This window comes from Bactrocera tryoni, chromosome 1 (genome assembly GCF_016617805.1).
Source record: "Bactrocera tryoni isolate S06 chromosome 1, CSIRO_BtryS06_freeze2, whole genome shotgun sequence".
NCBI lineage: Eukaryota > Metazoa > Arthropoda > Insecta > Diptera > Tephritidae > Bactrocera > Bactrocera tryoni.
This window is the reverse complement of record NC_052499.1, coordinates 87,453,169-87,479,830: the sequence shown is the minus strand read 5'-3', so window position 1 is coordinate 87,479,830 and position 26,662 is coordinate 87,453,169. Positions and strand designations below refer to the sequence as shown.

At 37.2% G+C, this 26,662-nt stretch overlaps 1 protein-coding gene across 2 annotated transcripts in view; it reads left to right on the top strand.

Annotated features, from left to right (window-relative positions):
- LOC120774297 overlaps window positions 1-26,662 on the top strand; it is a 117,968-nt gene that overhangs the window by 36,267 nt on the left and 55,039 nt on the right. For both annotated transcript variants that reach the window (XM_040103833.1, XM_040103823.1), the window contains exon 2: window positions 17,690-18,817. In XM_040103833.1, coding sequence (XP_039959767.1) covers window positions 17,791-18,817 — 1,027 coding nt within the window. In that variant the 5' untranslated portion in view covers window positions 17,690-17,790. The remainder of the gene's footprint in view (window positions 1-17,689; window positions 18,818-26,662) is intronic.

The window sequence follows — 26,662 nt, the reverse complement described above, 5'->3', positions numbered from 1 at the left end:
TTTGAATCATGCATTCCTCGGCTTACTACAAGACATTATCGTCGCGCTATTTTGCGCAAACACTTGTGGCGAAACAAATAGCACGCATACGCCGTGGTGGCATGCACTGAGAAAAATAGTTTACACAACTTCTTCGAACCTTCTAAGCAAATCTACGAACGGGTTCAAAGATATTGATGGTCAGAGCAGTCCGAGGGGGTAGTAAAAATATATATTGGGCAGTCGAAAAAGTCTTTTCGTATTTCTAATCAAAGGTCACCTTATTTTTTTATATTTATACTAATAAATAAATATATGTATAATTTTGGTCGACCACTTTTTACCATTTTTCCGCTACAGACATTACTCCATCAGTGTAAATCGAAATTTCGAAATTTTCAGAACGGAAGTGAGCGAATCATTGTTGTGCTACACGAACTGATACAGCATCGTCTCCGCAAACTTCACAAATTTCATTGGTAGCTTGCGTGGCATTCCTCCTTTTTTATACAAAATTTTAGAATTTATTCATTTTTTCACTCATCTTTGAACAGCTGTAACTTTTTTTCAACTTCCCCGAATTCAATTTTTTTTTATTTTAGTAAAGCCAAAAATCTCACCTTTCCAACACTATATACATACTTGTATATATATCATGACTCAATGTGATTGCTAGCACTGAAGATATACGACTGCAGCGACATCCATTGACAAAATACTAAAAGACTTTTTCGACAACCCAATATTTTCCAATAAAAAAAGGCGCATTAAAAAGCGATCGAAGGATATCGCATAGTAAAGTATAAGCGCTAAAAAAAGTAATTTCGAACAGTTATGCGTACCTGAAAAAATCATTTTATTGAAAACTGTTAATGAACTGACTTTCTATCAATCTGAGAGACAGACTAATTTAATGGAAAAGACATCGAATAATATAGAAAAATTCAGATATTCCTTTGCTTAGTATTAGTTCTTCATGAAACAAGATTTACTTGCCACTACTTTAGGTGCTTTAAAGCTTATCCTTACGTTCACGAATATCTTTGTGGTTTCATCCGCTATTTCAAAACATATTTTTCAGTGTACACATAGCATGTGACTATTGATTTATGGCTTCTGTAATGCATGCATGCGCCTTTTTCCACAACAATTTGTTAGCTTTAAAGTCCCCAAAGACAGCTTTTGAATAAATAATGGCTTGTTGAAAGCCCAAAAGAAAATGACAAATAAACAAATTTTAGCGCCGTATAAATAAGTAAAACGCAGCTGCGAATTGAATTTACCGTTGCGCAAATGTCGAACTTTCAAATTAAAAGCTTAAATTATTAACAAATATTGCGCGGCATTATCCGTGAAATAAATAATAGATAAAAACGAGTAACGCATAAAATAAAATCTGCATGTTAACAGGCATATTTACATACACACACACAAATAAATATATATTGCGACATTTGCACTGAAATGGCTGTGTGTATAATCCAGATGGCTGGATACAAAGCATTTTCCGACATGAATGCCTTTTTCGTTGTGTACATGCTGCTTGTTGTCTGCAGCTTGTTGCTTGTTGGTTGCCCCTCTCTGTTTTTTGCGAAATCTTGCAATTTTATTTATAATTTCAATTTGCATATTCTTGTCGCTCGACATTGGCAATAGTCAACACAGTCGCCGTTATGTTGGCCTCCTCACCCCGCACCCGCTGACAGTTTTCCCTAATTTTGCTGCTACATGTTACAAATTGTCACACAACACTTCCGTTGCTGCCCGCAATGAGTGTCCGGCCTGGCGCTCCATGCAGTCCGTTGGCGCTTCGACAGGCATCCACGAGCGAATTTCCGCATAACCACACTGCCTGCTCGCATGGCATCGCTGTTATCATTTTGATTTGCCCCGCACGCCTGCGCCGCAGTGTTGGCTGCGCAAAAGCCAAGTCAAGCAATATTTCAACGTTTCCCGTTTCATTGACCAGGAAGAACGGCCCGGCTGCGCTAGTCTGCTGGCTAACAGCGTTGCTATTGTTGTTGGGCGCGTTGTTGCTGCTGGTTATCCTCAATATCGTTACATGCATTGGTTGTTGTTGTTGCGTGAAATGCTCACCAACACGGCTCTGGGTTCGCTACAATTGCTGTCACTTTTGTTGTACTCATGTTGTTGTTGCTCCGACTGACACAAGTTATGGTAAGAATTTTGGTCTACAATTGCTGACTTCCTGCTGCATTCTATATGTTTTGTGAACACAACAATGGTGGAAGCAGCGCTTTCCGCACAGACTCTGCGCTCCGCTTAACATATCGTACACACACACACACACATACATATATAAGGTATGGGCATTTGGCGCCCGACTGGTGTCATGCACATTTCTCTGCGGAAATGATTTATTGAAATTTTATTTTTACACTTACAAATAAATTTAAAGCAATCCACACCTCCAAACACGCGGCCTCACCATAAATACTACTCGTGGCAACATTCGACGACTACACTGCGCGACATAGATATGCATACAAAGAGCATATTGTATTGAAGCCCAAGCGACATAATAACGGTAATATTGCGCAGCAACAGCCAGCGAAAGTGGAAATTTCCCAATGATTTTTTGTAAAGCAGCACAAAAATAAGAAAATAAAACAAAAATGTCGAAAATCCGCGCTTGCCGCGGCTTTACTGCAAAGCAGTGTGGGCTATTGCTGTAATAATTCTTCTCGAAATTATTATTATTGTTATTCTTATTGAAATGCGAACGGAAATGGCAGCGCTTGTAAGCATAAAATTACGGAGAAGCCAACAGTAGACGGATGAATGGAAATAAGCCCGACTTTTTGGTATTTACTTTTCATTTTTATTAAAAATTTAATTTGCCTTTTCACAAAAACACACTAAGTCGCTGCTCAACAAGGACGCTAAGTGATATAAAAAATCGCCACAATGGCTTGCGGCACAAAGAGGAAGAAATGGCGCTTGGTGATATCTGCAATTGTCATATGGTCTTTTGTGGCTCAGCTTGGATCGCGAGAAAAACGTGATAAATTTGTTTTGTCAATTTATTTATTCATTTTCATTTGAAATTCTGCGCTTTTTGTAAATTTTCAAAAATGAGAGAAAATAATGAAGAAATTCGATATATATTTTGAAATTTTCAAATACGTCAATAATGTGCGCTAGACCACACAGATTTTTGATGACTCGGCAAAAACTAGGAAGTTTTGATGCATCCACCATATAGCACTGACCTTGCACTATTGGACTACCATTTGCTTCGGTCAATGCAGAAATCCCTTAATCGAGTAAAGTTGGCTTCAAAAGAAGCCTATAAAAATTACTTGTTGCAGTTTTTCACCAAGAAGCCAGAAAAGTGTACACTGATGGAATAATGTCTCTAGCGGAAAAGTTGCAAAAAGTGGTCGACCAAAATGGTACATATTTGGTTCATAAAAGTTAATTATAAATAAATAAAAAAAGTTGAATTTTGCTAGAAATACGAATAGAATTTTTCGTCTACCCTATATAACAATTTTAATCTTCTTAAAGAACATTATTTTAAGAAATATTACGGCACCCGTAATAGCCTTGACAGACGGCCGCATTAATCCGGCTTAACTGCGCACTTAATCTGATTCAAATTTTTTGGTGACAGACGGCAGCTATGAGAGTTTGAAACCCTCGTAAACAGCTGATTGTCATTTTTATAATATTTTCAATGAAAATGGGAAGGAGATAAACATTGCGGTTGTTAGCCGACCAATTTTCGCAAAACCATTTCTAATTACAAAAACATATCAACACGTTATTTTGAAAACTGCGTTATAACATTACATCATAACATAAAACTTCTTGTTTTGTTATTGAAAATTTAAAAAACCGTTGTCAATGTTGCTTGATTTTCATTCACAATATATTAAAATTGGATATTTTTAACAATGTTGCCAACGAAAATGCAGCTAACTCTCTTAAATTTTGAGGATTAAATGTGAGTTAGCAACGGAGTTATCTTCACAAACTCCTGAGTTAGTCCAGATTAATGCAATTAATCCGGATTAACGCTGCCAAATGTCAGTGCTATAAAATATGTAGTGAATGGTTTTGGCTCAAATTTCTAACATTTCAAAGCGAATCATAAATTTAAGACTTCGTTAGTTTTCAATTTAGCTGCTCTTTGGTGCTCCTATATAAAACCAAATATTATATTATTCCCAACATAAAAAATCGCAAATGGTTTAATTTTATAACTGACTAGTTTTGCGCCGGATTAACGTTTGTGGACTCTCCAGTCAACCAAGTGAAAACAAAAATTTCCACCGAATGACGCGCCACCACCAACTATGTTCAGTTGTCTTACTATCAACAGGCTTTTCCAATGCTGCGATGATTATCAGGCCAAACCACTTAAGTCCAATTATCTTCTGGTGTGCTTTTATAACCGGTGATAGGCTTATCAACATTTCGAATTGTTGAGCCGACAAAACGTTTTAAAGCTGCCTCACTGTCTTTCGCGCTAATTTCGTAATGAGCTTCATTAGTGTTTGGTTTATCACGGTCAATATTTGTGTGACGGCCACTAAAGCTATTATGCTTAATTGCTGTTGTTGCCGTCAAAGCATTAATTGATGCAGACGCCACCGTCGCCGGCAGCACTGCACTTCATTGATTCACTCATTACGTTTATCGCATTAAGTGGGTCAAGCGACTAATAAAGTGCACTTTTTACGAGATAATATCGCAGTGCCTCGGACAAGACGCTTTCGGTTGCCGCAGTCATCTTTATTACGCTTCTGCTTTCGATGCTGTCACTGCATCAGCAGGCAACGTACTCATTCAGGTGGTGGAAAGCGCTGCTGATTTTCATTACCGCCTCCAAAGTGGGCGTCATTGTTGCAATGTCACCGTTATGGCACATACACCAAGCACATATACATACAAACACAACGATATGCAGAAAAATCAATACTGTTATTTACCTTGACGCGCTGGCTGCCACTGAAACCAGCGCAGCAACAGCAGCAGTTGATATACCAATAACACACTTCGTTAATTGCTGCGACTGGGCTGGCCTGCATTAGATGATGAAGCTGCAAGTTTACACGGAATGTACATTAATTAAAAAGTTGATTGCACAACCTAAATGCGTGTTTTGCTCCCGTGCACCAGTGTGTGTGTGTAGGCTTTTATTGTGCGCGTAGACCGCCACCACTGATATGTTGCAGCTATTTCTTTTTAACTAGCATCGCTTTGATGACCACTTTTTCAATTTATTTTCAATTTCAATTTCATTTTCCGTTTATTAACATTGCAACAAATTTCGCAGAATGAAGACCGCATGAATTTACTTTGCAACGTTATTGCATTCACGCTGTACCTCTCTTTATTTGCCACACAGGGTGCGCATTATTAAGCGAAAAGCACCCCTTATTATGCCGACGTCGTTCAAACTGAAATAAAGCTGAAAATTAGGGCCGCCGCACCAACTATTCTATTGGAAATGTAACGAAAGCTTTAAATTTTTTGCAGATATGGAAGTTGTACATTTCTTGGACTCGCCAAAGTGAACTTAAGCTCAAGTATATGCTCACCAAGGGGGCGAAAGGCCCAGCTTTGTGAATAAGAATGAAATAAATTCGAGTCTCTCACATCATCGCTATTAGCTGGCATACCTTCCCAAGTATTGTTTTATTTTTCTTTGGAGTTCTAAGGTCATGAAATCGGGCTTCCTCTATTATATGGGTATGCTGTCGATATGGTATTAATATACATACATATATTATATAATCATAATTTTGGTAAAAAACAATGCATGAACATAAAATGTATCAGCATGCCAGGCATATGCCACCAACTAAGTACGAGGCACAATGCTTGCACGCGACTGTAGCGACGTGTGCGCTGGTGCATTATTACCCAAAACGGCCACATATCTCTGAAAGTGTTGCTTAGTCTGTAATGTTATGTCATGTAGGGTATATATGCACGAGTGCGATGTGCGTGCAGTGCGACTTTTTTCGTTATTGTTCGTAACAATGCGGAATTTTCCTGAAAACATGCCATGTACTGTTATGTTCGTACACTTTACTACCACAAAACGAAAAATGGCAGCGCTGACATGGCGGCGCTTGCAGCCAGCGTGTGTGTGTGTGCACTTATATTACTGTGTGTGTGTGTGTGCTCGGGCATGACATTCTCTTGGTGAGGCCTGAAATGACCGGAATTTAATTTGGCTCGCGGCCAAAATTGCATTAACATGTGGCTTAAAAGGTATCGGTAAATGCCCATGCATGCCCACACACACACACACAGGCCCATAAATTGCAATGCTAAAATTGTTTTTATTTAATCTCTTAACTTTTACAACATAACGGTTTACGTAGTAATTGAAAGTTTCGTACACTCTGCAGCACTCACTCTGTGTGCATTACTGGGTTGGATCAAGTGCTTTTACACAGCACGCTGGACCTTATCTTCATGACACAAGCTTTCAGTTAAAATTTTCATGAACTCTACGGTTTTACAGAGAGTTCTGAGAAGCACGGATTTACCAGTCTTTTATTTATTTCGAACAATACAAAATCGATTAGAGACGAGAAAAGCGAGCACCGCTCTCAAAGAGTGTGTATGCTCATATTCTCTCTGTATTTGCTACAGTACTCTTCTATAATAATTTCACAACAAATCGAGATGCTAAAGAAGCTCAAGCTGTTTGGACGTATTATGTTATTCCCAAACCTTTCATAACAGCAAGAAAACATGCTTATGTAACCGACAAGAGGAACTGCAGTCAAAGCTGAAGAAAAAATTTAATTTGGAAACCCAAGTGTGTGAAACGTCGGCATGTTTACTGGCATGGAAGTCGCTGCGTGCGAGTTTATGATATGCAGGCGCATGCTTCGCTGTACATAAACATCAGTAAAGTGTGGGTGAAATAACATACACACACATACTAACAGAGTGTTTTGGCGTGTGAGTGATTTATTTGCATACTCATATGCCCACTTAATTAAGACACGGAAACTTTGCTTTAATTCACTTCATAAACTTTCATATGAGACAGTAGTAAGTTGATGCGAAGTTGAGCTGTGCCAGTAAGCAAGCCCGAATACGAGGGTGGATGTGCGCATATGCTTATGAAGGGGTGTATGCATTTATTGCAGGCATTGTTTGCGTACTTTTCAGTCATCGCTGCAGCTCGCTCATAGAAAATGTAATTTTCTTGAAGAAGACATTAAAGTATTTCCATGCATTTCTCGGGTTTATATTAATTATACACATATAAGGTATGTTTGTTACCTTATTTTGAAGTATTCTAGGAAGCCCGGCAATTGCTAGCAAGTTTCATAGCACAAATGTACATGTTTACTTAATTTATTAAATCTTAAAGAGTATACCTCTTTCCAATAACTATCGTGAGTTGATGGATGAACAAATTGTATGAAAACTATTATTTATGAAAATATTGGGTAGTCGAAAAAGTCTTTTCGTATTTTGTTAATAAGTGTCGTTGAAGTCGTATATCTCCAGTGCTCCCAAACATATTGTGTCATACCATATAGTGTTGGAAAGTTGAGATTTTAAGCTTCGTTTAACCAAAAAAAATTTAACTTGGGAAAGTTGAAAAAAGGTATAGCTGTTCAAAAATGAGTGAAAATAAAGAAGAAATTCGCTATATTTTGAAATTTTTATATAAAAAAGGAAAGAATGCCATGCAAGCCACCAATGAAATTTGTGAAGTTTACGGAGGCGATGTGTAGCACAAAAATGGTTCGCTCGATTCCGTAAAGTTTCTAGCGAAAAAATGATGGACCAAAATAGTACAAGATAAGTTAAAATTTAATGAGCAATACGAAAAGACTTTTTCGACTACCCAATATAATGGAATTCAAGCAAAATAAAAGCTTTATTAAACCGGTAAATCAATTTCTAGCAACAGTACAAGGAAACCAGACGTCCTTAGTTGTAGAGAAATACAGCATAATTCCATTTTTAGTAGTAAGTACAAATATGTGATCAATGTTCAAAAAGTGTAATCTGCACCAATATCTTTGAAACCTCACACTAAACGAATTTCAACAGCCTCCATTATGTACGGGAATTCAAAGAAGAATTGGTGCATCCAATTCAGTGATTCGAAAATTAATGTCTCCCTAATTGAATGGGTTCTGGCAAATGAATTTAAAAGAAACCCATTTAGAAAATGTAAGCCACGCTTTCGGAATAACTTAGTAAACCGAAAATTGAGGCGCCGCCGCCGAACAAGAAGCCAAATCGACATTCCATCCGCCACCTAATAATGCTTGTTTAAGTGTAACCACATTGCACACACACTAACTCAGGCGCGCAGTAATAAATTTGAGATATATGATTAATACGTGAATAAATACACACAAAGGCAACCACAAAAACAAACAAGCAATTTCCATTGGGAAACCAGCAACATTGTGACGTGGGCGAGCAGTCAAACCCGACGAGCAAACCGAGCAACCATAATTGTTATTTGCACCAAAAGGCAATGCCACATCCACACACAACTAACACATGCACCCACATACAGCACTACACATCCTGCCAGCAAGTTGGAGGGAACAAAGTGTTTGCGCTGAGATGTCTAGAAGGCAAACACACGGAGCTTACTTCACACTTATTTACAAGCATTTAAGGAGCAACCGGAACACAAAGAAACTTATGTTGAATGTGATCACAACGACAAAAGAAATGCCGACTGCTGGCGGGAGAAATACTCAAATTCACATTTGGGTTAGGAACAGCTTGTGCTGGCCCCTGCCCCTACACTGGCAGGAAAATCGTCGGCGCATGCCGGGCATACAAATATGTTGATTACAGGAGACCGCCGCCAAGTGATGTATCTACTACAGCACGGCCAAGTGAATGCTCGCACAATTACATAGCCAACGACAAACACACACACACACAACTCGGAAAGTTTGTTTGATAATTGGTGGCAACTGGTGGTGGCATACAATATTATACTCGTAGTGCCGTATTTATATATTGCGGCCTGCAGTTATAAGTCAGCACACACGCTTGCAAAAGTTGCCTCATTTAGTGGTTAAGAATTTCAGTGCTGACGCTTTGACGTAGTGTGTTAGTGAGACGGAAGCTTTTGGGAAAGCGAGCAGCAGGACGAAGAGCCTTGGCAATAAGTGTGTGCGAAGGTGTTCATTAGGAAGTTGTTGCGGGCTACAATAGAAAAATGCCCAGGTGCTTTTCACGTACGCAGACAGCAACAACAAACGCGCATGTATACACACATAATTTCGTGAAATCATAAAAATCCAAATGCAAATTTCTGAAATTAGAGTTAGTAAAACAACCTGCAAAATAATAACATCGTTTCTGGAAATTGAAAAAGGTGTGTATAATTGTAGTCCTTCTCGAGTGGAACTTGATGTCCTTGCAGATTTGAAGAGTTTACAAAAAAGTGGCATCAAATTTCTTTACAAAATATGATTTCAATTATCTGAGAATTTTTACAAAATATCGAGTATTTAATTTTTTTCAATGTTCAATGTGACAACGTACATGTCCTAAATGCGGCACTTCGGAAAAATAACAAATTCAATTTAAACTCCATTGTATGTTGGATTTAGAATTAATTAGATTTTAGGTAATTTTTCCAAAAATATACACTTAACCTTCACTACATTTTCAAGCTATTTTTGACGATGGATTGCAGAAAATTGCATATGCGACTGAGGTAACAATAGAGTTAAGCTTTATTTAGATCTTAAAACAAAAAGAAAATAAAATTAAGTTAATATTTATGACTAGTCACAAGCCTTGAGATTGTGAAAATCTGACAAGTTGGAAGTGATTTTAAAAAAAGTGATTTTTTGATGATGATTTTTAGGCTAAACGAGCCCGTAAAAAATTGGAAAAAAAAAATGCGAAAAGGGTTATTTCTAAACACTACCAGATGTCTTGTAATTCAATGGCAGTTTACATATTTTGTATATTTGATTTTTCTATACTTCTGTCCTAACTGTGCTACAACTTAAAAATCCTATCTTTGGGAAAACGTGTTTAACGCTAACTGAGCCGCGAGAATATTGGATAATAGATTTTGTAAACCGTGCCTCTACGCACACGAGGCGCTTTGTAACATCTAGACACTATGGGAAAATAATGTATATATTGTATACATATGTATATAAATATATAGTATATATACATTTGCATTCTGATACCACATTCAAATTTTATTGTTCATTTATCACTCATAAATATCCATTTGTATTTACTACCTCATTTGGTTATGTAATAAATGATGAAACTTTTCCTTACAACTAAACTTTATATTCATTAGATATTAATGAGTTTAGTTTGTTAATCCAACCAAAGGAAATTAGTTCATTAATCTCGTTAACATTTTAATTTTAGCGCCCCATTAAAATCAAAACAAAGCGAAGGAAAAATGAATACAACTCTTATGTGTTTATAATTAGATAAAGGAATGCGCAATAGCAAATTTCTGAATGTTTGAAAAGTTCTATATTCTAAGTCAATCAGTTTGATTTTATCGCTTTTAAAATAAAATATTCTTAAAAAACAATTTTTATCAAAATATGAGAATAATATGAATGTGTGTATGTTATCAAATTTGACTTGTGAGTTTTAAAATTGAAAGAAAATAATAATGAACAGGCAACATTATTTCTTTAAAAATGGTAAAAGTCACCACTACTTTCACATCTCAGTCAACTTCCCATCACTTTCCATACTGTCAATGTCATTACCAGTAGTTTACCCAGTCCAACCACTTGTCACTTTACCATTTAAATAAGCAAATACAATAGGATTTTATACTTACACACACACATTTTGACATATATACTTTTACCACTTACAAGCCTTACATGTGCATAATCATTCGCTATTTAGTAAAGGGTGGCTCAGAAAAATAAACTCAAATAATTTTATTTTAGAAGTTACAACGTTTTTATTTTGAGTTGAACTTTGGTTGTTATAAACGCAGACGCTAAAGTTAAATTTTGATAGAGTATTCCTGGAACAGGTACTTACCGGGACTTCTTACCTTGAGGTTAAAGGCTAAACCATTTCAAAATAGTACCTAATGATCAGAGATATATATTCACACTTACAGCGCCACCCTGTTCAGTCACGTCATTTGCGTAAATGAGTAAGTGAATGCTCGAAGGGCGGCATGGGTGGACGTGGCGTATGAGCAACGTTAGTGGACGTTTCTCGATGTTTGTTTGCGCGGCGTGCAGTGCGGTGGCGGTGGGTCGTCGTTTGTTTGCACACATGTCGGCGCTCTGCATCGCCCACCTACACAAACTGACCGCTTGACCGCCCACTACTCCGAAACCCGCAACACGTGTACAAATTTCCTGAATGCAAGGCTTTTGTTGGTATGGTTTGGGACGCTAGTTTATTCTGCTCTTTGTTTTGCATACTTTCCATCAATTACACAGCAAAAGTTAGTGCTTTGTGCTGTCTTTGTGATATGCGCTTGTAATCTTTCCTCATTTTAATGGCGACATGTTAGTCACTGGAAAAATAAAACTAAAGTATGGAGATAAAGTGTGTCCCTTAAATTAAATTGTAGTTGTTGTTTGACGTTCTACACACATATAAGTGTGTGTGTGCGTGTGTAGTTGCACGACGCTCTTGGAGTTAGTAATATAATAAGCAAAAGTTGTTAGGTAGTAGGACTATGCCTTTGAGGTTTCAGTTGTTCAGGACTGTTCGTGACATTCAAAAAGGGTTATAATTAATAGTTCGCAGACTAAAAATAATGAGTGTGGAAAGTATTTGTTTTTTAAATATAATTAATTACCTGCTTCTCTGGTGGTACTATTGGGAGGTTCATATAATCAGTTGAAAACTTTTGGTTGGGGAAAATGTTAGATGAAAGAATATTTCAAATTAGGCTGCTCCTTATGACCCATTTGCTAGCTCAACATGAAAAAACCTTTAAAATTTAACAAAATATTTACTTTTTTTTAAATAAAGGTTGTTCATTTAGAAAGGGTTGGCTAGATAGTAATTAGTGATATAACATACACTATTCAGTTCTTCGTTAAGCATGAGGAACTTTTACGATAAGAAGGCATCTAAGGTGTGTGAAGTAAATATCATTTTCAGATATTAAAAAAATACATGTTAGTTCTAGATTCGCCTAACCTCAACCCAAAATTATAAGATTTTTGCTTCTTGCAGAAGACATCAATATGGTAATGGGTTAGCGGCATGGTAGGATTTTTAGTAAGCAATCAGACATCAACTTGCTATAAAACTAGGGTATCCAATATGAAATCTCATAAATTTTAAGTGTTCCATTATTTAAGAGGGGGAAAAAAAACTGAAAAATGATTGTTGCGTCAAGCGACAAAATATATATTTAAACCTAAAACTAAAATGAAGAAAAATGAATTATAAAAAATTATAAATATTGAATTATATTAGTATTGTATACTTACCCTAATAATGTTATATATACTTACCTTAATCTATTACTATAAGTTAACAAAATGAACTACTCACCTCTTTTTGTACATACCTGTATAATTCCATTCCAACTGTTTTTTCCCGTTAGCTTTAAGATTTAGGCTAAGTCATCTAGTTGCTAAAATAAAGAAAGATATTGTTATTTGGCCGCAATCGAATCCGCACGCGTTTTCTCTTTTTTTCGCTATTTCGCCGTCGCAATTCGGAAAGTTCAGATTTTACTTAGGTACAGGCAATTGGTAAATTTTTATGAAGTGAACTATTTGAAATATCAAATAAACACGCATCCCAAAACACTTTAAGTCTCAAAAACGCTTGAGAAATTTTCAATGATTTTTGTAGTCATTATACTCTGAACAGGGCGCATTTAGTTTGCTCAGATGCTCATAACACCCAAAAGAATACTTCGTAAACCCTATAAAATATATATGTACATATCGGATTAATATATAAAATCATTGCCATCCAAACTGGTCGATCAAAATTAAAATTAATATGTTTTTAAACCTTCTTATGCTACAAAAAATGCACTTGTGAAGGGCATTACGTCCTCGGTGAAGCCGCACATTTTTCCTTGTTTTAGTATCAAAAGTGCTCAAAAACTTGTGTGTTTTACAAAGTTTTGATTTAAAAAAATATATATCCTTTTGTGTAAACACTTTTTACTGGTGCCGACTGAACGTTGGATTTTACACACACAAAACTCATTAACTATCAACGCTTTTAATACAAAAGATGTGTGAGCAATTTATGGCGCTGCCGCCACATGCGTCGCTGCCATCACAGATTTATTTCAATCGTTAATATTTACTTTTCATTTCGCTGCCACTCAATCAAGTATTTCAGCGCTTTTGCTATTTTATTTATTTGGATTTTAACTGTTGTGGTTGCTGTTGTGTTTTCTCTGTTGCTGTACACACCCTTACAGCGCCGAGGCCTCTCCGCCGCCAACAGAAAATCGAACTAAATACTACAACAGCAGCGCAGCGCAGCGACAATGTGCAACAAATACCGCTATTAAGCGCTCACAATCGGACGCACGCGTGTCTGTCGATTTATTTACGCACACACTTTTGCACTTTTGTTTACTTTGATAATTGATGTTTTAATGATGCACTTGTTTAATGTTTGCTTATTGCCCTATTTGATTTATTGTTTTTACTTTGGCACACACACAAGCGCCACACTCGCGTGTGTGTGCGTGTGTTGACACTTAAGCGCGTGTAAATTATTTTCATTAACATTTTTTAAATTGTGCGCATTCATTTATCGGATTTTTCAACTCGCCGCCGGCGCTCGCCATTCACAAAACATTTGACATCTGCATTTGTGGCTGCAATGACAATAATTGTATTAATGTAGTCATTATGTGTAATGGCTTTTTGTCTGTGTTTTTTGCGCGTAATCTTGATTAATTTTTACAGCTTTCCCCAACATAATGGCGGAGTATTGCAAGAGTATACGTAAACAATTTTATGGCTGGCCAAATTAAGTTATTGCTCTCAAAGTGCCGCAAATAGTTTGTTTTCCAAGAGAGGTTATTTCTTTGTTTTATTATAGTAAAGTGGATTTATGCGTACGATAATTATGTTTCACTTTTAAACAAAAGGTTTGGGCGGCTGTGGCGTATACGTAACATGATTTTGGCTTACTTTTTCTCTATAACAAATTGTATGATTCTGACAACGCTAATGCTCTCCATCTTCTCCAAAATCCTTGTTTAAAAAAACTATAATACTATATTTTTAAAAAAAGGAAAACTGAAAAAGAAAAATTCTTATCTGGAGGCTCGATTGCAAATATGTATAATCCAACTATCATTTAATTAATTAATATTATTGCTTGTTAATCCCAAAACACGCCAATTAGAAAACAAGTTTTAAATCCCAAACACTACATTGAAAAAATTAACCCCGTCAATACATTTCTTCGCGCTTGGGTACTTCATATTCTACCATTTTAAACAGAGCTGGCACATAGCCGTCATATTAAACACATCAGAGCAGTGGTCGAAAAACTTATACAAATGATTTTATATATTTTTAGTTTTTAATTTTGATATCGCAATTCAATAAATTTTGGAATAAAAAATAGGTTTTCAAATTTTAATTCCAAATATACTTTTTCACCGAAAGATTTTTAAGTACAAATTTTAACTTGTCGGTAGCAAATATCATATCACTCCCAAGAATATTTTCGAAATTACACGCAAATTTGAAAAGTGTTTCAGAGTGCTTGGAAGTACAAGGCCGAACCTTAAACGCATTTTTCTCAAAATGGTCATTTTAAAGTCGGTGACCAGCCTTTCTCGAAAACGGCTAAAACGATTAGTCTCAAATTTTAACACGAGCTTCATAAATATATTTTTTAGTAACCCAATGAAGATTACTTTTCGCCGATAAGTATAATTTTTTTTTGTAAACAATTTAAAGCCGAAATTTTGGTCAAAATCGATTGTTTTTTGTTTTAGAAACCGCCATTTTGTCAAAAAGATTATAAATGGCCACGCCATAGGGAGGCTTATTATTCAAGGTGCGTTCCAAAGTAAAAAGGACTTTAAAAGAAAAACAGAAAAAATGTTTTTTTTGTGGCAAAAATCAATATATTTTATTCAAAATGGCCTGCTTCTACTTCAATACAGCTTTTTGCATGGTCCAAAAGTATGTCGAACGAGTATTTTAGCTCGTTGGCCGGTATGGCCGCTAGTATGCCGGTGCAAGCCTTTTGAATACCTTCTACGACTGCATAACGCTTTTCTTTCATGGGCAAATGCATTTTTCCGAAAAGGAAGAAGTCGCACGGTGCCATATCAGGCGTATACGAGGAATGGTTAGTGGTTAAAATGTGAATTTTGGTCAAATAATCGGCCACAATGATATCCTTCGAATGTTAGAATCTGAGCAATTTTTGGTCGTCAGTCAATTTGTGCGGAATAAACCGTGCACACACCTTTCGTAAGCCCAAATGTTCGGTCAAAAAGCGGTAAATCAATGTTTTGGAGATGTTCAATTCCATTTCCATGAATTCCAATGATGACTTTGGTAAGATGAATTCACGCACAGTTTCGACCACTGGTAAAACGAGAAACCACTCGTGCACTCTTATACGGGATAGGCAATCATCGCCGTCAACTTTTTTCATCAACTGAAACGTTTCGGTAAAAGTTTTACCAATTTTAAATCAAAATTTAATGTTGGCTCACTGTTCGAAGCTCATTTTCGCACCGATAACGCAAACATACTGACACTTAAAACGCAATAACTTCACTTCCAATCGATGAAATGGCACACGGATAATCGATAAAGATGGCAGATTTTAACGCATCAGTCGACAAATAGATGGCGCCACCAGGGGGCGCTAGATTCAAAAAGTTCCAAGCTATATTCCTGTTTGCTGTGGAAAGCACTATGTGTGTATTACAAAAATCTGACTCTTATGTTGTTCAGGAACACACTCAAAATATTCTAGTGCTAAATTTGGCTCGTATCTTATTCGGCAAACGCCACACGCATACACAGCCCACTCAACTACCACAGCTACCATTTCTCTATACATACTCGCATGCAAATAATAACAATTGCGAAAGTATGTAATACTTTCGGATTTTTGTTTTGCAAATCCCTTTTGATAGAATATTAATGTTTTAAAAATATTTTGGCGATTTCTCATTCAGATTTTCGCCAATATTTTGAAAATATTACTTTAATTTGTTGCATTGAAAACGCTGCCATAATTCATAAATACTTATTGTCGCACTTTGTTTCCGTTTCAGATTAAAAATCAACAAAGCGACTGCGAAGCGCAAAGCACTGGAAAAACTGTATCCTCCCTGGCGTCACTTAGAGAATATAGATGGCGGCAGCGCAGCGAGCGTGAGCCGGCCATGTCCAGCTGGCAACTACAAGTGCACAGGAAATGAAAACTACATCAATTGTTGTTTAATTGAAAGTGTGGTGTACGGAAGAGAAAGCAAACATTGAATTAAATTACACAACAAATATTGCAGCACAATAACGCCACGCACGGAAGGACGAAAAAATTGCAGCCGAAACAAAAAGCGAAACATTGCTGCAGAAAAAGCAACATCAACACCCGCAGCAAATAGCGAACAACAAACTGTGTTTCCGGCAGAAATAACAATCGAATAGGACAATAGAAAATGCTGGGTAAAAAGGAATAGAAAACCAACAACAAAATATGAAAGCAAGAATTACATGTTACACTCGGCAACGCAGTGCACGTAGCGCGTTGACACTGGCAACACCGGCAGCAACAACAACAACAAAATTAACCTTTGCTGCTCCCCAACAACTGTGGTGCAAATAAACGCACGTGAGCGCCTTTGCGAACGTGTTAGTGGTTCGAAACTCACACATACTCCTGTGAGTGAGTGTGTGTGTGTAGAACAGTTATGAATGAAAACGCTTACAAGCGAAACTACAAGTCGCAATTTAAGCCAACGGTAACTCTCCCTGGAATTTTCGTAGAAAAGACAATACTAATCTAGTCAAGTAGCTCAGGAAACATGCAGTAAGAAGTAGATTTAGCGTATAAGTTGGGATATTCTAGGGTTTTCCGAAGATTTTTTCGATGTCATTGGCAAATGAAACTTCTTCTTCTTCTTTATTGGAGAAATAAATTTGCTTTTTCTATTTTTCTAAAACTGAGTTTTACGATATAAATATGTACCGAACACTACCCGATACTCTTATGTCTAACCGTAAAATAAAAATCCTTTAACAATATCCCCTAACTACCGTTAGCAAGCTTAAATTCAAACTATCAAATCATAATTAATTTAAAAAATGTAGCAATTCGAATATTTGTTGTCGGCAGGCCGCAAAGCGGAAAATGCTAAAAATGTAAAAGGTTGAAGGGCAACAACAAATGCAAATCGAGAACAAACAAATTTAAAATAAACACGCCAGCAATGCGCGGCAATGATAAACTAAACAAAATGCAGCGACAATGACGGCGACAATTACAGACTCAAATGCAAACACAAATAAATTAATTTATTATTTGCTCGCCACACACACACATACATATGCGAGTGTATGTCTATTGACTGCCATTGTCCTGGCAAAAAGTATTTGCACAAAACAACGCCAACAACGCAACCGCAAAAGCGGAAAAAGCGCGATGAAAGTGCGGGCCGTGCAGGGCGTGTAATCAAATGTAGTGGAGCGTGAAAATATACCGATAAATGAGTGTTTGTTTGTTTGTTTTGAAGGAAATAATCGACGAGCACGCCAACGCCGCATGCGGCGCCAACAACAGCGACAGCGACAGCGACAATAACGCGCAGAAAAACTTTTCCAACGAAAAAATATAATGATTAAATTAAAAATGAATGCGGCGGTTAACAATATCGCTGGCTGCAAAAACTCCGTTAATAGTAAATATAAAAAGTGCAAAAACAATAATAGAAACAGCTCCGAGAGCATCCACAGCGCCGATGGCGATATTGGGCCGTTGCACGCCGAACTACAACGACTGCAGAACAGCGAACAAACAAGCGTAAGCCCATGGCAACAGAGAGCACCGTTACACCAACGAACACACAGCGTGCAACACACTGATAAGAGCGACCGCGCGCCTAGCCACGTGCAAGACCAACAACACTGCCACCACCACCACCATCAGCAATGCCATCAGCAGCAGCTCCATCAGCTTTTACATGACCACCAGCAAAACTGTGCGACAACAAAGCGCTGTGTCGAGCAAGCGCAACAACAAAGCGAACAACATAAGCAGCCATTTCCGACAAATGCGCCCGATAAACGGCAGCAACATTTTAATCAACAACATCCACAACATGAAGGCCGACGGCAGCAGCAGTGCCACACACACCAGCTGCAACAGCAACAGCCACAACAACACCAAGAAAACCAGCGACGATTGGGGCTGTGGCCATCACTATGCATCGCCACCAGCAGAAGCAACAATATCAATTGTAGTTGCAACCACACCACCAGCACCAGTAAATTCAATTCAACAGAAGCATCACTTCACACACCCAGCACAGCGGCATTGACCACAACCACGTTATTCGCTTCGACGTCATCATCGTGTGCTTCATCGTCAACGCGTGGTTGGGCATCGTCAGCGACGGCGAAAGTTTTGGTGGCGGGGACGGCGGCGCAGGGCAGCCAACGCGCCGCATATATATTTAAAGCCGTCAGATCGGCCTCACAGGCTGTGACAACATATTATCTGTGGTGGCTGTTTGGTGTGTGTTTAGTTCTCTTCACAAACGGTGGACGTGACTGGCGGTCTGCGGAATTGACGCGTACAACATTTATGGTGGCGGCCACATATTTAGAACCGGACGAACTGATACACGAGCTCGATAGACCAGGTGAGTCATCACACATATGCATTGGCACACACGTGTCCTCCTTACATATGCCTAACATATACAGAGGGCTTAGGTTATTTCAAATCTGCGGCATAAATTTAGGCGTTGCGAAATGATGATTTAAGCGGGTGTTGAAATAATAGCAAATGATTTCAGCAGACAAATTGCACTCGCAGTTGGATAATCACTTAGTAATAAGGGGCGTATACTCATATATATAAGTATGTATAAACAAGTGAGGCGGTGATAAGTTCGGGAACGTGTTTGGATTGCTTAATATTAGATAATGGCATATGAGATCAATGTTTGTTATGAAAATAACAGATGTAAATGAATTATAACAAACATATTCTATTAATTTTGCGGAGATATTTTCGTTAGTTCTCGAAATCGAACAAATCACTTTATATATTCGCTTTATGCGACCCAGGGACATTTATGCAAAAATAGTATCCATTTTCCCCCTTATATTACATCACAGTAGGCAAACAAACTTCAAAATACTATTGAAATTTGGCTCATAATGAGATGTTTATATGTGATTGTCACACTCTTATTCGATTTCCGAACTCAAAAATGTCTTAATTCCTTTTTTATCTGAAAAACAAATCATTTTTGATTAGAGCCACTTTAAAGAAGATACTCTACATTAGGGGCGACGATTTGGTTGTAAAACAGTTATAATTTTTACAAGAAACGTCTGTTGTTCCTGCCAATCTTTTGTCATTTTTCGATTTGTGACTCTTTTGTAGTCAGTCTGATATAAATATCCATTTCACCAATTTTTGGAACCAAATAATTTTGTTTAAGACCACACCAAATTCACAGAACGCGCACCAGCAGCACTTTCGAAATATTTGCAAAAACAAACCAAACAAACTACACGACAAATCACCTGGCGGGCCTCAGGGAGCTTTAATGAGAAACTTGGATAAGCTCATAAATAAGCATTCACATATTTATGTTTATGCTAATAAGTATGTTCATATATCAGCTCTCAAGCTTGTGATGCGAAATCATATGCATAAAAGCATAATCAAATACTCGGCGAAGACGTGTGTCTGCCCCGAATGCCAATTACCTGTTATGTCAGTTTGTAAGTGGTTAATGAATTAAGTAAATGCACACCAGAGATTAATTCAAACTCAAATATGCGAATATATTGGAATGAAGCTAACTGCTGGCATTAATAAAAACTCAAAATCAATAAAATCTAAATCTTGCAAAATTTTGATGATCGAAATTGGAATTAAAGGATGAGCTGAGTTGAAATACTTACTTACTTTAACTAAAAACTCATCTACTAATAATTCACATTTAAATTTGTAGTTTAACTAATGTAAAAGCACGACTTCGAATGAAAGAAGTGACTCGTTGAATACTATACGGTAGTTGCTGTCTGTTTACTCTTTCATAATTTATCAACCGTGAAAAAGCACAAATTAGGAGCAAGAATGTTGGTTTTGTTGAACTATCTTTGTCTTAACATATCAATAGATATTCCCTAACAAAGCAATTTATCTATTTTTTAACTCTGAAAGAAATAAGTTAAAAGATTTTCGAAAATTTGGAGAATAGTTTTTTTTAACATAGAATATTTAGTTTTTTTTTTCGATGATTTAGTTTCTGTCCCTCATAACACCTGTCTTACAAGCTTTACGAAAAAATACTGCAACTTATCAAATATATACACGGAATTAAAAAAAATTATAATTTTACACTATCCAACTAAATATTCATAATCCCGTCTGGTCACCATGATGCGTTTGATGAAACTAGGGTCCCCAACAGTGTTGTGAAGCATCTCATTCGTCACCGTTTCTCGTCGTCGGTTTTGCAAGTATTCTTCCAAAATTCTTACATATAAAGGCTTTTACAATGTAGTGATCCTTACTCGTTGACGGGTTTTTACAGAAGAAGGCATAAACTCAAAGTTGCAGTGTTTGATGCCTTGCCTTTTCAAAAACGAATGTAAGTGCAAAGCGACGATACGATTAAAGGCAACATCAGGATAGCATACGGTTGCATTTTAAAAGTAATAGATCATGGTGTTGCCACATATATATATATATTTGTTATCTTCTTCTTCTTAATTGGCGTAGACACCGTTTACGCGATTATAGCCGAGTGAACAACAGGGCACCAGCCGTTTCTTCTTTTCGCTACGTGGCGCCAATTGGACATTCGAAGCGAAGCCAGGTCATTCTTCACATGGTCCTTCCAACAGATTGGAGGTCTTCCTCTTCCTCTGCTTCCCCCGGCGGATACTGCGTCGAAAACTTTCAGAGTTGGAGTGTTTTCGTCCATCCGGACAACATGACCTAGCCGGCGTAGCCGCTGTCTTTTAGTTCGCCGAACTATGTCAATGGCGTCGTATATATCGTACAGCTCATCGTTCCATCGAATACGATTTTCGCTGTGGCCAATGCTCAAATGACCATAAATCTTTCGCAGAACCTTTCTCTCGAAAACTGAACGTCGACTCATCGGTTGCTGTCATCGTCCAATCCTCTGCACCATATAACAGGACGGGAATTATGAGTGACTTATAGAGTTTGGTTTTTGTTTGTCGAGAGAGGACTTTGCTTCTCAATTGCCTACTCAGTCCGAAGTAGCACCTGTTGGCAAGAGCAATCCTGCGTTGGATTTCCAGGCTGACATTGTTGGTGGTGTTAATATTGGTTCCTAGATAGACGAAATTATCTACAACTTCAAAATTATGACTGCCAACAGTGACGAGAGAGCCAAGTCGCGAGTGCGACGACTGTTTGTTTGATGACAGGAGATATTTCGTCTTGCCCTCGTTCACTGCCAGACTCATTATATATTTGTTATCTGCTTATCGTAATTTATAATGAAGTTTTCAACAGGCTCAATTTCGAAATCCAAGAGAAGTTTTTCGATTTTAAGTGCTAATTTCAAAAAAGGAGAAATTATTTCTCAATTTTCCAGAATCGATTAAAAAAAAATTGATTTGGTTCAATGCTTTGACAATAAAAACTAATGGAGGCATTAGCATTGTGTAAGTACTTCGCAAGTTTAAATATGTTTTGCTTTACTTCGTCTTCCATATATTTCTTAATTTTCCAAATGTTACCAAAACTACATTGTAATTGGTTTTCCACGTTTTACACTAAAAAAATCAAACGAGTTCATTTAGCAAGTGCCAACGTTTTACGCTCATTCCAATGTCAGCCGTCAATCATCTGCAGACACGTTCCATCAAACCTGCTGTCCTCTCAATAAAGTATTTACTTTAATACTTTTCCGAATACATATCTCGGCATTTTATCATGTCACTAAATAGTTTTTTTACAAATTTTATTGGACAGCCTAATTAATGTTATGCAAAACACTAACGAACGTCACTTCGCATTCACACATACATATTTACATATTTAACAGTTCATATCGGATTTCACATTCCGACAACTTAATGACTTAATTTTGAGATAAAAATCAGCGACAAATAAAAGCCATGGCTGATCGATCAAGTCACCGATAATAAACTGATTGAGCCGAACTGACAGTCGTACTTCTACTAACGAGAAGTATTTGCATAACAATAACAACAAAGCACGCTCGGCAACATAACAGCCACAAACGGAGGCATAAAAGCTAAACACACTTTAGTAATTGTTTGTGTACACATACCTCATATCCAACCATACCATCATCAACATAAATAATTTATTAAGTTCTTGCACATAATGAAAATTGTGTAAGTTTGTAATTTAAGAACGACAAGGAAATCCGTTATTCCTACTTGCGCTCACATATGCACACATATGGTGTATGCGCCACACACGCATAACATAAGAAGAAAGAACGATAAAACGATAGAAAATCATACTCACATTTAGTGATTCTGCAGAAACTTTGTTACGACAAGTCATTTTTTATTGGCTAACTCAAATAACTTTAGCCAACTAAGCGAAAAAATATTGTGGCAGCAAAAGTGAGGCAGCAAACAAATTACAACACATGTGGGAAAAGTTAGCAGCAGCGCCACGCCTGTGTGTGTGTGTGTGCCGGTGTGTCAGCTGCCAACTTTCAAATGAAATTAAGACACTAACCATCAACTACTTTGTCACTGTTTGCCTCCACCGCTGCGTTATGCACTATACGCACCCGCACCGGCACCCGCACCCGCTCCTGTCGTGGCTTAGATGTGTGTGTGCTCGAGGTAGGTGGCTCAGCTGCGTGCAGGCTTCTAGTACTCTTCAACAATGCTTTATGCACCTTGGCACGTGCATTTAAGTTTTCTAGCTTTTGCCGCCATCATCAGCGGCGTAAGAGTGTATGAAGAGCATTCACTGCCGCTCCTCCCCAACCGGCGAAGCCCAAATGAAGCCGTACGTATACGACGTGGCGCACTGAGCACTTGGGGAGCTATGTGCAGCCAGAAATGTTGCAAGTTTTCCTTTCTTGTTTTCTTACACTTCAACTACTAAGTATTTGCTTACTTGCCATGGCGGCGGCGGCATAAAACTTTAGTGGGTATGTGTGTGTGCGTTTGTGAGCTCGCAAAGAAATTCCTTTAAACGTAATTATGTTGCAAGGACATTTTCATTGTAAAAGTTGCATGGGCATGTTTTTTGCTTAACTTTTAATCGAAAGCATTTGTTTGTGGCTTACACTGCAGCTGTTGAAATTACTTTAGAATAGTCTGCCAGAACTTGAAATGCCTGCTTTTTGCTCGCTTTTATTAACCCGCACACACGTGTGGTGCAACTGCTGTATTACTTTGGCAAAGAAAACATGACTAATTGAATTGGTTCGACCGAATCTGCGGTTAGAACGTAGTGCAATTAATCTCGAAAAAACTCTGTTTTGGATGTGGAAATAATTTCACTACGATATTTGATATGCCTACAGGGGTTACATGGGTTTCCTCGAGAAAAACACAACCTTTTTCAAAATTTTTTCCTCATGTAGAAAATGGACTATTTTATTAAATTTTTTTGTGACAAGCATACACTATAAAAAAGAAATTCAGAAATTTTTGAAAAAAATATTTTAAACTCGGGCATTGCGACGCCATTTCCGGTGGCACTCGGACTTTCGGTAAAAAGATGCGTCCGCGTTGGCAGGATAACTCCCTACAGAATCATCTGAAAAGAAAAGATACGTTAGTTAAAACCTTAACTTAAAACTAGGACGAATGAAAAAACTGAAAATTGGATTTTTGGCAGACATTTTTATAAAAAACATGAAAATTTTAGTGAAAATTTTGCGACATTTCTAATAGTTGTAATCCAAAAAAAAGAAAAATAATCGTCCAAGTTTTTAAGATTTGCATCTGAAAGACCTGTGTAAAACTTCATCGGTTGAGTAGTTCTCGATAAATTTTGAGAAAAACGCGTTCAAAAGCGGTAGACATAGCCTAGCTAGCCTCGAGCGCACAAGTTCTCAAGACTGTATCTCCGAAACTATTTGTCGGATCAACTTGAAAATTGTGAAATATATTCTAGATCTATTATAGAACTTAATAAGGCAATAAAAAAAACGAAATTTGAAACCCGCAAACCCATGTAACCCTTAAAACAAGGGATATACTATAAGTTATCAATTATCTAATCAAAATTAATGTTACCTCAGAAGTATTTTGATTATGTCAGATTTAATATCCGTTATTCAATTAGTGTCCACAGATTTCCTAAGGCTCTCCGAAATCGATTCAATTTGTACTTGTTAATTGATTAAGCGAAGCCTGACTTTATCTATGGAGAGGTCAGGCTTGAACAAATTATTCCATTAAAGGGGTTTTCTTGTCTAGAAGCCCAATCTCTTACGCTTTTTGGCAATTGATGAAAAATCATATACAATTTGTACTATAATTTTTTATTTATGTATTAAGAGTACACAAAATTTATAAAAAAAAAATTATTATAATTTTCTTCATTGAGTTATGTATCCTTGAAGTAGAGGGTGAAAAATGCCATGAACGCTATGATATCTACCCTTGTGGTCATTGGAAAAGTAAATCAATGATGGAAAATTTATCAGTATGACGGTCGCTATCTTAAGAAGCTGCAAAACTATATTTTTTGCATAAAACGGCAGTTACTTAAATGTAAAAATGTTTTCAATACTTTTTCAACTTTCTAAAATTTTTTACAAATATTAAAAATTTAAATTTTTCATTTGTTGAGATGGAGAGATTTTAAAGAATATCCATGCTATATTTCAGGTAAATCGGCTTATTAGAACTTGATATATTATGGCGACCGCATGGAAAAAAGTAGTTTCGAGTTTCGCGTTTGAAGTTTTATGTTAACTTTCAGGAAGTTGCCACAACCCACGATACTAAAATGGATTTACCATCGGAAATAATTTGAATTTTGAAAAAGCCTTTTAACGAATTATTAAAAAATCTATTTTCAACCCTCTCAAAACAGTGTTCTTGTGAGCATCTAATGACCGTGGATTCACCTGGCTTTTAAAGCATCAGGCCAATTGGCCTACAATAAGTTTTTATATTATGCAGCGATCTCGTTTTAAGCTACATATTCTACTCGCTTCAGCGTGCTGCCCTGGATTTTCGCAAACCATTGCGAAGACTTTTATTGCGGTAATTTTTTAAGTGCAGCCACTTTAGCTTTTAAATACAGCAATCAGCTGAATCCAATTATAAAATACACTGCAATTTACATAAACGCTGCTTGCCACATTTGCCACTGCTGGCGCTGCAGCCACTAAAACGCGCTACAAAATCTACTTAATTAAAGTTAATGTGCAGTGGCACTTGCATAGCAAAGAATACAGTATTCAAACGTCGCTACGTGCATTTTGTAGAAATGTGCAACATTTAAAAGTCAAACAAGTGATTTAAGCAGTCGCCGGAAAATACCAAAACCTTCAAATCTCGAGCAGAACAGTGGCGTTTGAAGTCTCTTTGGCGGTTATGTAATTTTTGCAGCCGCGTCAGTTCCACATGTAGACAGTTATGCCGCTTATGTGAGGACCACTGTATGTCGATTATGCTGTGGAAAAATATAATAAACCAACGGATATGAGCATAAAATGCACAAGCAAGGATAAATAACTAAAGCGCGATGTAGGAACATATCCAACCCTGCAGTAAAGCCTACAAGCTCAATGGAAATGCCCTGTTTCACAATCAGGACACAGAGAGTCAGTGTAGAGTCCCGGTGTAAAGAAGCTTGAACATTCATAAAAATCATTTTAGTAATGGCAGTCGATGTTTTCAGAGACTTCTCCGGTTGTTGCTGACAAAGATAATGTAGACAGTTTGGCTGGTTCCATCCACACAGGAGATATTGAAGCAATAGCAAACAAGAATCTAATATGTGATTCGTATAAGAAATCTGAAGCTAAATATTGTTTGAGAGCAAGTAAAAATTAAGGAGAAGAGCAAATTTTAAGATCAATAGAAATGCCTTTTAGGTGGCTTTAATAACTGTACAAACGTAATAACTGTGGCGATGAAGTTTTATTTTTCCACTGGCATACTAGTTCTACTTTGGCCGAATTTCGTCATCGCTGAGCTGATATGGATTTTACTTACTACATACTTGTATATAATATATTTATACATATATGTATGTATTTATGTTCTTATATACGAGTGCTCGTATGTTAAGGTTAATGCGCCCGTCCAACGCCTTGTTCATATTGTTGCGGCGATGCAACTTTTCTCATTTAGCTGCATAGCATTTTATTTTGCTTTATCGTTGTTCGTTTTCTTCTTCCATTTTTTGATGAGAACATGCGAGCAGTTTGCACAAACTTGCGGCTGTGCGGACCAGCTTGCAATAAATAACAACGGGAAATTGCATACTTACACATAGCCGTAAATTCATGAATGTATGCGCCTGCGAG